At 39.5% G+C, this 13,541-nt stretch overlaps 1 protein-coding gene across 1 annotated transcript in view; it reads right to left on the bottom strand.

The window, feature by feature from the left end:
* The window catches only part of TTC6 (tetratricopeptide repeat domain 6), a 196,750-nt gene that overhangs the window by 41,134 nt on the left and 142,075 nt on the right, over positions 1-13,541 (bottom strand). The window contains exon 15 of the mRNA XM_067737263.1: positions 2,888-3,057. Coding sequence (XP_067593364.1) covers positions 2,888-3,057 — 170 coding nt within the window. The remainder of the gene's footprint in view (positions 1-2,887; positions 3,058-13,541) is intronic.

Here is a 13,541-nt window from a genome sequence, read left to right on the forward strand (position 1 = left end):
TGGGGCAGACAGAAGAGGTCAGGCTTATACACATAAACCAGGAGGGACAGCTCAAAGAGGCTACTCCAATTGCAAGCAGACCTTGGAGTTAACGCAGGCAACTTGACTATGCGTATCCCAAAGAACAGAAGCATGGGGCAAAAATAACCTCCTCTCAGGACTCCAGGCATGTGGCTCTCATCAGTGACCAGTCTAGCAGTCTAGAGGTTATCTCGTGTCTCCTCACTTGCTGATTCCCCCTCAACTTTCAAAAACATGCAGTGAAGTAGATGAGATTTTTACATTTGATCCACATCGCCCAAGCTTCTCAAGCTAAAAAGGGAAAGTTCTGCAAAAAATGAACACACAGCCTGGGGCACAAATATGCACAATACTAGATTTGGGGAAGTATTCCTAGTGTAAGCAGTGATCATACAGATTAAGCAATCACTTGAAGGCCATTTGACTGCTCAGTTCACAGTATGACTGTCTAGCAAGGAGAAAAATAGCTGCAGTTGGTTAGTTGGTTGCTCTAGAAAAATAGAAACATTCTTCTTTTTTTTTTTTTTTGCGGTACACGGGCCTCTCACTGTTGTGGCCTCTCCCGTTGCGGAGCACAGGCTCCGGACGCGCAGGCTCAGCGGCTGTGGCTCACGGGCCCAGCCGCTCCGCGGCATGTGGGATCTTCCCGAACCGGGGCACGAACCCGTGTCCCCTGCATCGGCAGGCAGGCTCTCAACCACTGCGCCACCAGGGAAGCCCTCTTCTTTTTTTTTAATTTATCTTTTTTTAATTTTTGAATTTAATTTATTTTTTTATACAGCAGGTTCTTATTAGTCATCAGTTTTATACACATCAGTGTATACATGTCAATCCCAATCGCCCAATTCTTCACACCATCACCACCACCACCCCGCCGCTCTCCCCCCCTTGGTGTCCATATGAGAAACATTCTTCTTGAGGAAACAAAAATATTAGAATTACTTATCCTCTCTGTGCTTCGGTTTTCTCATCAGTAAAATGGGGATGATAATAGTACCTACCTCATAGCATTATTCTGAAGAGTAATTGAGACTCTCCATATATAGCATTCAGAATAGTGCTTGGCAAGTAGTGAAACGCCTAATGAATGTAAGATATTATTATTAGCTTAGAAAAATATATTGAGGGTCCTTTTTGATTGTGAAAGATAAAACTCCTTAGGCTATCCTATAGGAAAAGACTGAGGCTAAAATAAAGCTGGTCTGCTCTGAATAATTAAATAACAAGGATCTGTATTATTGTGATAGCCTAGAAAAGAGCAGGTGAAAAGCCCAAAACTTGGAGAAGAGGGAAATACGAGAAAGCAGCTCTTAGGAAGACCAGGAAGAAAGGGGTTTCGCCAGATGGCAGATGGACAGGGCTGACAGAGACCAATAAAAGATAAACTTACAGAAATAAGGGTGTTTAACCTTCAAATTTAAATTATCTGTGCTAACTTTATCCTCTGAACCCTAAAACATTTAGTAACAGATGGTAGCCGTGAGCAGTGAACGGGTGAACAAAAATGGAGACTCAATCAGACAGCAGAAATTAGGTACAAAGATTCCAAGAGAATTGAACAGGAATCCTCAGTTCTCTCTTCTAGGAATCCTTGGAAATAGAAGGGAGGGCACTAGACTCCTCTCAGCACATAGGATGGGCTTTGAGTTATTTTATGTGAATATTCATGGGAAGGGTGACCTCAGAAGGCAAATGGATTTAGAGATATCAAGAAACAATCATCTTTTGGAGTTCCCTGGTGGTCTAGCGGTTAGGATTCGGCACTTTCACTGTTATGGCCCGGGTTCAATCCCTGGTCAGGGAACTGAAATCCCGCAAGATGCAAAGCACTGCCAAAGGAAAAAAAAGGAGAAACAATCATCTTAGATTGCCTCCCCTGAGGAGCTATGTATTCTCTTCCTAAGAGTCTAGTGGTCTCCTTAATCTCTAGATTGTGCCTCATCTAGGATGTTGGGATTCTAGCACTTTGCACCCAGGTGAACACAGCCATGTTTGGAGTGTTGGACTCTGGCTAGAATTTGCCAGTCAGGATGGGCTAATTTATTCAGCTGGACACTGTTTACTGAGCACTTATTCTAGGCCCAGAATTGTGGACATATTCATATACCAAGAATGCACTGGTACAGGGTAAAGAGAAAATGGCCACTTTTTGCTGCTGCATCCTCTTACTGAGGATTCTCAAAGCCCATTTTTAGTCTAAGGGTTACAAAACTCTGAATTTGACTAATCCATGGGCTGGGTCTATGGAGTAGGACACAGCCCACTAGGAAAAATCACTACCATTTTATCAAGACGACTAAGAAATAGGCCTGGGGCTTCCCTGGTGGCGCAGTGGTTGGGGGTCCGCCTGCCGATGCAGGGGACACGGGTTCGTGCCCCGGTCCGGGAGGATCCCACGTGCCGCGGAGCAGCTGGGCCTGTGAGCCGTGGCCGCTGGGCCTGCGCGTCCGGAGCCTGTGCTCCGCAACGGGAGAGGCCACAGCGGTGAGAGGCCCGTGTACCGCAAAAAACAAACAAACAAACAAACAAAAAAGAAATGGCCTGGATTTCCATAAATAGCCTCAGAACTTCATATATAGAAAGAGATTTCTTTGATATGATGTTCTCTCTGTCACAGTTGTACACACGTAAACACACACACACTCATACACACTAAAAGGGAATATTAGAAACACTTTTAGCTAAATTATTGTAGCTTTAAGTATAAATAAATATATATGCTATATAAATATATAAGTATATATATATAAATGTATAACAATATACGTATTACATTAGTCATCCCACATTAGTATTCTACTCCATGAAAGTGAGCTGCTGAACCTCAGATTAAATTCCCATGTATTTGCCATTAAAGGTGAAGTACCTGAAACACTGTAATCCTGCAGTGCTCTAAGAGGGTTACTCTTCCTAAATAAGCAGGCTCTGTAATACAATGCTAACCAGTTATTAGGATCTAAGTGAATTGCAGTAGAAAGATCTTGAGTTGCTTGCTTATAAAAGTGCTGTTTAAAATATACTCTCCCTCGGTATGTCCTAGAAAAAGTAAAAAATTCATTTTAACATGTACTGCAAAATATAAATTTTCTCTTTTGGGCAAACTTATACAACTACTTTTATATTTGAATAACAACTTGTGATTATTTCTCTTTGCTTCCCAGGAAAGTTTAGTCATAATGTTAATAGCAAAAAGGATATGGACAATTTATAAATAAATATGTAAATATATAATAAAATACTTTATTATTATATGTATAAATAAATATATAATAAAATACTTTATGCTCGTTGATAACATTATATATTAATTATATATATGCTTAATAATTATATTATATTTCTTACATTTATCAGAGAGGTGTGTCAATAAAATAAATGAGGCACCCAAGATACACTGAAGATACACCCCCAAAAATGGGAGGCAGCTCTATCTGCAAGGGTAAAAGCTATTGTATCAGTTTTATGAGTTGAATTCTATCTCCATTAACTTCTGACTTCAATTTCGAAATTTTCATTGACCTATATCAACTCTGAAAATCTCATCTTCGATCACTTAATAATGTAAAACAAATCAGTCTTTACAGCTAAAATTAAAAAGACAATTAAGGAAAAACAGGAAGAAAGCTAGTAGGTTGCCTGCTCTGAAGAAGTTAAATCCAGGGGGAGGAAAATAGATGTTCAAGAAGGTTATAGTATGAAAACAATGGTAATTTGGAAAAAAGAGTACAGCAAGTAACAGAGGTCTTTCAAAAGCACTAAGCATCCTAAGACTTAGGATATTTTATCGTGGAACAAAATATTTTTTTACCCCACATATAAGAAATGTCTTATGTAGTTTCTAATGAATATAAGAATCTTACATTTATTTTTAATAATTTCTGATTGCTAAAGACTATTACTAATTATTTCTAAGTATATATATGATTCTGAACTTAAAATCTTACAGAATAAAGCATTACTAATATTTTTTGTAGGATTCCATTAAGTCATGTCAATTCCTCAAACACACTGACTTCTGCGTCCATTCCTTCTTTCATTTCTACTGCCTCAATACTGAAGACCCTCATCACATCACATCTGGGCTACTACTTTATTCCATTCTTATCTCTAGCGTGATGAGATTTGATCATCAGCTAATAAAGATCACTTTTCTCAAAAACTTTCAACAGCCCCCTATTGACAATGGGATAAGGCTGAATTCTTTAAAAAGGCATATAAGGCCTCCCATAAGATAACACCACATTATAACACCTTGAATTAACCTTCTGTTCTTCTCCAACTAATCTGATGCCTTCCTGCAAGTAATCCCCCTTTAAGTCAAGAAGTAGACAACCAGAATAGAACAATAACTAGGGATGAATTTTTAAAGAGCTTCAAAAAAGTTTGCCCTCTCTTCAAATGGGTGCAAGCTGAGATAATTCTAGAAGTAAGTTATTTCAAACTTTCAAAGAACAAAAATTATCCAAATCTAAAGACATGTTTCTAAGAAAAGAAAAAGATGAAAGACTTAATTCATTTTGAGAAAGTAGCCAAATCCTGAAATCAAAATCTGACTATGAAATTAGTGAACAATCTTACTATGAATATAGATGAAAAACTCTTGAAGAAAGTGAAGACAAAGCAAATTCAGTATTGTTTAATAATATTCTATCTAAAAATATATGACGGCCAAGAGGCATTTATCCTTCAAAATTAGAAAGCCTATTACCATGAAATTCTTATACATAGATCATAGGAAAAAAATTTAAACAGGAATAAAGAGATACTCCCTTGAAATAATTAAAGAATAAATGGCTCAAAAATTACAACTGTGATGTTTCTTGGTAAAAGTCAAAGGCATTTTCATTAAGTTCAAAAGATGAAGATTCTTATTATCACCAACATTATTGTTAAGTTAAAGTTGATGCAATGATAAAATGAGTTGGGAAATTAGAGTAGAGCAAAAGAGGTAGAACAGGGAACTCCGAAACTCCACCTTTCCACAAAAGCAATGAATAAGCGGGCAAACACTGTCAGAAGCAATTAAAGAATTAAGAATCTAATTAAAAACTTAGAATCACCAGGGTAATACTTAATAAAGGAGGAAAAGCTGCAGAATTTTGGTAAGAGAGCTCTGTGGTGTTCTAACTCACCCTATTTCCCTCCCCAACTTCCCAGACACATGGTGGCCTTGAAGAAAACAACCTGCATTCCTGATGCAGGTTACTAGTACCAGAGGGAACAATACAAATCTTATTCTCAAAGAACTGTAGCTGTGTAGTTTTGACCTGTCTGGTGGATCACTGAAAGACTGGCTCAAATGTTTCCCTTTGTTTTGACTGCCTTAGAGCTTTCCCAGGGCTGATGTGACTTCCTGGATGGTATTTATCAAAGTCATTTAAAGGCAAACGTATTAGCTGCTGCCACTTGGGGCAAGGGATAACAGCTGGGGCAGGCAATAGTCAAACCAAAAACCCTTGTAAGAAAGAAGGTGGAGAAGGAGATACCGGGGGATGAGGACTTTAGAAAGTTTCCGCATATTTTAGGGAATCTAAAAGGCCACATGCAAACCCAAGGCTGAAAGCATGCACAGAAAAGACCTACGAAGACCCTTAGCTTTCACCTCTGGTTAATTCAGGCTCTGTGCAAGTAGGACATGAAAGCCAAGGCATTGAAGTTGTCTGGATAAGCATTCAGGGAGTGCCCCAAAAGAGAGTCAATCTGCAAAGACTGAGAGAGTTTTTTTGTTTGTTTCGTTGGTTGGTTTCGTTGGAATCTCAGTCAAATCACTAGCTAACCTCCAAGATAACAGAACACAGACTTCAGTGGCCACACATGACAAGGAATACAGACTTACAAAATCTGTTCAGAAAAGTCACTAAACAAACTACACGAACGACAAGAAGCAGCAACAAAAAACACTTAAAGAGGAGGAGGTGAATATGATATCCAAAGGTGCCACATAATAATATTCAAAATGACTACTTTTCAACAAACAATTACAAGTAATGCAAAGGAAGAAGAAAATATGGCCCATTCACAGGATAAAAAGAAAAAAATAGAAACCATCCTTGAGGAAGCCCAGACATTGGACAAAGACTTAAAATCAACTGTCTTAAAATCAACTTAAAAACTTTAAATAAACTATCTTTGGGAAACCCATGGCGGTCCAGTGGTTAGGACTCGGCGCTTTCACTGCCAGGGCGCAGGTTCGATCCCTGGTCAGGGAACTAACATCCTGCAAGCCATTTGGCCCAGCCAAAAACAAAAAACAAAACAAAACAAAACAACCCACAAAACTATCTTAAATATGTTCATATAGCTAAAAGAAACCATAAAGAACTAAAGAAAACTAGAAGAATGATGTCTCAACACATAGGGAGTATCAATAAAGATACTGATAGATAGAACTAGATTGATAGGTAGAGAAATTATTGAAAAAAAGGAACCAAATAGAAATTCTGGAGTTGAAAACTACAAAAACGAATGAAAATTCACTAGGTTTCAACAACAGATTTGAGAAGGCGAAAGAAAAATTCAGGAAACTTGAAGTAAGGTCAATTCAGATTATCCAGCCTGAGAAGCAGAAAGAAAAACAGAGTGAAAAAAAAAACAAAAAAAGGCTAAGGGACCTCTGGAACACCATCAAGCATACCAACATATGCATACATTGCAAGTCACAAAAGGAAAGGAGATAGTAAAGGAGCAGAAATGACATTTGAAAAAGTAATGGTTGAAAGCTTCCCAAATTTGATGAAAGAAATGAGTCTATACAACCAAGAAGCTCAATGATTCCATAAATTCGAAGAAATGTAGAGGCACCTTATAATCAACCTGGTGAAAGCCACAGACAAAGAAAGAATCTTGAAAGCAGTATGAGAGAAGCAACTCATCATGTACTTGGAATACTTGGAATATTCATCAATAGATGAATAGCTGATTTCTCATTCAAAATCACGGCCAGAAAGATCATGACTCACTGAATAGTCTATGAATCATAAACACAATAAGTAAAAAGAAAACCACTCTTAGGCACAATATACCAAAACTGCTGAAATCCAAGGACAAGAAGGGCTTCCCTGGTGGCACAGTGGTTAAGAATCTGCCTGCCAATGCAGGGAACACAGGTTCGAGCCCTGGTCAGGGAAGATCCCACATGCCACAGCGCAACTAGGCCCGTGTGCCACGACTACTGAGCCTGCGTTCAGGAGCCTGTGAGTCACAACTACTGAGCCCGCATGCCACAACTACTGAAGCCCACACTCCTAGAGCCTGTGCTTCACAACAAGAGAAGCCACCGCAATGAGAAGCCCATGCACATCAACGAAGAGTAGCCCCCGATTGCCACAACTAGAGAAAAGCCCTCGCACTGCAATGAAGACCCAACACAGCCATAAATAAATAAATAAATAAATAAAAATTTTAGAAACAAAGACAATGAGAAAAGTTTAAAAGCAACCAAAGGAAAACGACACATTACTTTCAAAGGCATTGACTAACCACTGATTTTTTCACTTAAAAAAAAAAAGGAATCTATATGACACTGCATTGCAATATGTTCAAAGTGCTAAAAGAAAATAAATGCCAAGGGAGGACCTTCAAGATGGCAGAGAAGTAAGACATAGAGATGACCTTCCTTCCCACAAATACATCAAAAATACATCTACATGTGGAACAACTCCTACAGAACACCTACTGGCAGAAGACCTCAGACTTCCCAAAAGGCAAGAAAATCCCTACGTACCTGCGTAGGACAAAAGAAATAAGAAAAAACAGAGACAAAAGAATAGGGATGGGACCCACACCTCTGGGAGGGAGCTGTGAAGGAGGAGAAGTTTCCACACACTAGGAAGCCCCTTCGCGGGCGGAGACAGGGTGTGCGCAGGGGAGAAGCTTCGGAGCCGCGGAGGAGAGCACAGCAACAGGGGTGCAGAAGGCAAAGCAGAGAGATTCCCGCACAGAGGATCGGGGCCGACCAGCAGTCACCAGCCTGAGAGGCTTGTCTGCTCACCTGCTGGGATGGGTGAGGGCTGGAAGTTGAGGCTCGGGCGTCAGAGGGCAGATCCCAGGGAGAGGACTGGGGTTGGCTGCGTGAACACAGCCTGAAGGGGGCTAATGCACCACAGCTAGCCGGGAGAGAATCTGGGAGAAAGTCTGGAAATGCCTAAGAAGCAAGAGACAATTGTTTCAGGGTGCGCGAGGATTGGGGATTCAGAGCATCCCCTAAATGAACTTCAGAGACAGGCGTGAGCCGCAGCTTTCAGCGCAGACACCAGAGACAGGCATGAAACGCTAAGGCTGCTGCTGCAGCCACCAGGAAGCCTGTGTGTAAGCACAGGTCACTATCCACACCTCTCCTCCCAGGAGCCTGTGCAGCCCGTCACTGCCAGGGTCCCGGGACAATTTCCCTGGGAGAACACACACCACGCCTCAGGCTGTTGCAATGTCAGGCCAGCCTCTGTAGCTGCAGGCTCACCCTGCATTCTGTACCCCTCCCTCCCCACAGCCTGAGTGAGACAGAGCCTCCTAGTCAGCCGCTCCTTTAACCCCCTCCTGTCTGGGTGAAGAGAAGACGTCAGAGGGCAACCTACATGCAGGGGCAGGGCCAAATCCAAAGCTGAACCCCAGGAGCTGTGCAAACAAAGAAGAGAAAGGAAAATTTCTCCGTGCAGCCTCAGGAGCAGAGGATTAAATCTCCACAATCAACTTGATGTACCTGCACCTGTGAAATAACTGAATAGACAACAAATCCTCCCAACATTGAGGTGGTGGACTTTGGGAGCAACTGTGGACTTGAGGTTTGCTATATGTGACTGACTAGTTTCTGATTTATAAGTTTACATTAGTTTAAATTTTAGATCTTTTTATCATTGTTGGATTTGTTTATTGGTTTGGTTGCTCTCTTCTTTTTTATTACCTTTAAAATTTTTAATTCTAATATTTTTAAATTTTTTTATTTTATTTATTTATTTATTTTCTTCTCCCTTTTCTTCTGAGCTGTGTGGCTGACAGGGTCTTGGTGCTCTGGCCGGGTGTCAGGCCTGAGCTTCTGAGGTGGGAGAGCTGAGTTCAGAACATTGGACCACCAGAGACCTCCTGGCTCCATGTAATATTGATCCGCAAGAGCTCTCCCAGAAATCTCCATCACAACACTAAGAGGCAGCTCCACTCAACAACCAGCAAGATACAGTGCTGGAGAACCCACAGCAAACAACTTGCAAGACAGGAAGACAAACCACCCATTTGCAGAGAGGCTGTGTAAAATCATACTAGAGGCACAGACACTCCAAAAGAGACCACAGGAGGCGGTCCTGCACACCAGAAAGACTAGATCCAGCCTCATCCACCAAAACACAGGCACCAGTCCCCTCCACGAGGAAACCCACACAACCCACTGAAGCAACCTTACCCACTGGGGGCAGACACCAAAAACAACGGGAATTACTAACATGCAGCCTGTGAAAAGGAGACCCCAAACACAGTAAGTCAAGCAAAATGAGAAGACAGAGAAATACACAGCAGATGAAGGAGCAAGGTAAAAACCCAACAAACCAAACAAATGAAGAGGAAATACGCAGTCTACCTGAAAAACAATTCAGAGTAGTGATAGTAAAGATTATCCAAAATCTTGGAAATAGAATAGAGAAAATACAAGAAACGTTTAACAAGGACCTAGAAGAACTAAAGAGCAAAGAAACAATGATGAACAACACAATAAATGAAATTAAAAATTCTCTAGAAGGAATCAGTAGCAGAATAACTGAGGCAGAAGAACGCATAACTGACCTGGAAGATAAAATAGTGGAAATAACTACCACAGAGTAAAATAAAGAAAAAAGAATGAAAATAATTGAGGACAGTCTCACAGACTTCTGGGACAACATTAAACGCACCAACATTCAAATTATAGGGGTCCCAGAAGAAGAAGAGGAAAAGAAAGAGACTGAGGAAATATTTGAAGAAATTATACTTGAACACTTCCCTAATATGGGAAAGGAAATAGCCAATCAAGTCCAGAAAGGGCAGAGAGTCCCATACAGGATAAATCCAAGGAGAAACATGCCAAGACACATATTAATCAAACTATCAAAAATTAAATACAAAGAAAAAATATTAAAATCAGCAAGGGAAAAGCAACAAATACCATACAAGGGAATCTCCATAAGATTAACAGCTGATCTTTCTGCAGACACTCTGCAAGCCTGAAGGGAGTGGTGGGACATATTTAAAGTGGTGAAGGGGAAAAACCTACAACCAAGATTACTCTACCCAGCAAGGATCTCATTCAGATTTGATGGAGCAATTAAAACCTTTACAGACAAGCAAAAGCTAAGAGAATTCAGCACCACCAAACCAGCTTAACAACAAATGCTAAAGGAACTTCTCTAGGCAGGAAGCGCAAGAGAAGGAAAAGACCTACAATAACAAACCCAAAACAATTAAGAAAATGGTAATAGGGACATACATATCGATAATTAACTTAAATGTAAATGGATTAAATGCTCCAACTAAAAGACATAGACTGGCTGAATGGATACAAAAACAAGACCTTTATGTATGCTGTCTACAAGAGACCAACTTCAGACATAGGGACACATACAGACCGAAAGTGAGGGGATGGAAAAACATACTCCATGCAACTGGAAATCAAAAGAAAGCTGGAGAAGCAATTCTCATAGCAGACAAAATAGACTTTGAAATAAAGACTATTACAAGAGACAGAGAAGGACACTACATAATGATCAAGTGATCAATCGAAGAAGATATAAAAATTGTAAATCTTTATGCACCCAACATAGGAGCACCTCAATACATAAGGCAAATGCTAACAGCCATAAAAGGGAAAATCGACAGTAACACAATCATAGTAGGGGACTTTAACACCACACATTCACCAATGGACAGATCAACCAAAATGAAAATGAATAAGGAAACACAAGCTTTAAATGACACATTAAACAAGATGGACTTAATTGATATTTATAGGACATTCCATCCAAAAAGAACAGAATACACTTTCTTCTCAAGTTCTCATGGAACATTCTCCAGGACAGATCATATCTTGAGTCACAAATCAAGCCTTGGTAAATTTAATAAAACTAAAAACGTATCAAGTATCTTTTCTGACCACAACGCTATGAGACTAGATATCAATTTCAGGAAAAAAAATCTGTAAAAAATACAAATACATGGAGGCTAAACAATACACTACTAAATAACCAAGAGATCACTGAAGAAATCAAAGCGGAAATCAAAAAATACCTAGAAACAAATGACAATGAAAACGCGATGGCCCAAAACCTATGGGATGCAGCAAAAGCAGTTCTAAGAGTGAAGTTTATAGCAATACAATCCTGCCTCAAGAAACAAGAAAAATCTCAAATAAACAACTATTCTTACACCTAAAGCAATTAGAGAAAGAAGAACAACAGCAATAAAAAAAAACCATAGTTAGCTGAAGGAAAGAAATCATAAAGTTCAGATCAGAAATAAATGAAAAAGATGAAGGAAATGATAGCAAAGATCAATAAATCTAAAAGCTGGTACCTTGAGAAGGTAAACAAAATTGATAAGCCATTAGCCGGACTCATCAAGAAACAAAGGGAGGGGCTTCCCTGGTGGCGCATTGGTTAAGAATCCGCCTGCCAATGCAGGGGACACGGGTTCGATCCTTAGTCCGGGAGGTTCCCACATGCCACAGAGCAGCTAAGCCTATGTGCCACAACTACTGAAGCTTGCACGCCTAGAGCCCATGCTCCGCCACAAGAGAAGCCACCACAGTGAGAAGCCCACGTGCAGCAATGAAAACAAATGCAGCCAAAAATAAATAAATAAATAGATTTTTTTAAAAAAAAGAAACAAAGGGAGAAGACTCAGATCAACAGAATGATAAATGCAAAAGGAGAACATCACACTGCAGAAATACAAAGGATCATGAGAGATTACTATAAGTGACTATATGCCAATAAAATGGACAATGTGGAAGAAATGGACAAATTCTTAGAAAAGTACAGCCTTCCAAGACTGAACCAGGAAGAAATAGAAAATATAAAGAGACCCATTACAGCACTGAAATTGAAGTTGTGATTAAATATCTTCCAACAAACAAATGTTCAGGACCAGATGGCTTCACAGGCAAATTCTATCAAACATTTAGAGAAGAGCTAACACCTATCCTTCTCAAACCTTCCATAATATAGCAGAGGGAGAAACACTCCCAAACTCATTCTAAGAGGCCACCAACACCCTGATACCAAAACCAGACAAAGATGTCACAAAGAAAGAAAACTACAGGCCAATATCACTGATGAACACAGATGAAAAAATCCTCAACAAAATACTAGCAGACAGAGTCCAGCAGCAAATAAAAAGGATCATACATCAGGTTCAAGTGGGTTTATCCCAGGAATGCAAGGATTCTTCAATATATCCAAATCAATAAATGTGATGCACTATATTAATGAACTGCAGGATGAAAACCATATGATAATCTCAATAGATGCAGAAAAAGCTTTTGACAAAATTCAACACCCATTTATGATAAAAACTCTCCAGAAAGTAGGCATAGAGGGAACTTTCCTCAACATAATAAAGGCATATATGACAAACCCACAGCCAACATTGTTCTCAATGGTGAAAAACTGAAACCATTTCCTCTAACATCAGGAAAAAGACAAGGTTGTCCACTCTCACCACTATTATTCAACATAGTTTTGGAAGTTTTAGCCACAGCAATCAGAGACAAAAAAGAAATAAAAGGAACCCAAATCAGAAAAGAAGAAGTAAAACTGTCACTGTTTGCAGATGACATGATACTATACATAGAGAATCCTAAAGATGCTACCAGAAAACTACTAGAACTAATCAATGAATTTGGTAAAGTAGCAGGATACAAAATTAATGCACAGAAATCTCTTGCAGTCCTATACACTAATGATGAAAAATCTGAAAGAGAAATTATGGAAACACTCCCATTTACCATTGCAACAAAAAGAATAAAATACCTAGACATAAACCTACCTAAGGAGACAAAAGACCTGTATGCAGAAAATTATAAGACACTGATGAAAGAAATTAAAGATGATACAAACAGATGGAGAGATATACCATATTCTTGGATTGGAAGAATCAACATTGTGAAATTGACTCTACTACCCAAAGCATTCTACAGATTCAATACAATCCCTATCAGACTACCAATGAAATTTTTCACAGAACTAGAACAAAAAAATTCACAGTTTGTATGGAAACACAAAAGATCCTGAATACCCAAAGCAATCTTGAGAAAGAAAAACAGAGCTGGAGGAATCAGGCTCCTGGACTTCCGAGTACACTCCAAATCTACAATAATCAAGACAGTATGGTACTGGCACAAAAAGAGAAATATTGATTAATGGAACAGGATAGAAAGCCCAGAGATAAACCCAGGCATCTATGGTGAACTTATCTTTGATAAAGGAGGGAAAAATATACAATGGAGAAAAGACAGCCTCTTCAATAAGTGGTGCTGGGAAAGCTGGACAGCTACATGTTAAAGCATG

The sequence above is a fragment of the Pseudorca crassidens genome, chromosome 1 (assembly GCF_039906515.1).
Source record: "Pseudorca crassidens isolate mPseCra1 chromosome 1, mPseCra1.hap1, whole genome shotgun sequence".
NCBI classification, from domain to species: domain Eukaryota; kingdom Metazoa; phylum Chordata; class Mammalia; order Artiodactyla; family Delphinidae; genus Pseudorca; species Pseudorca crassidens.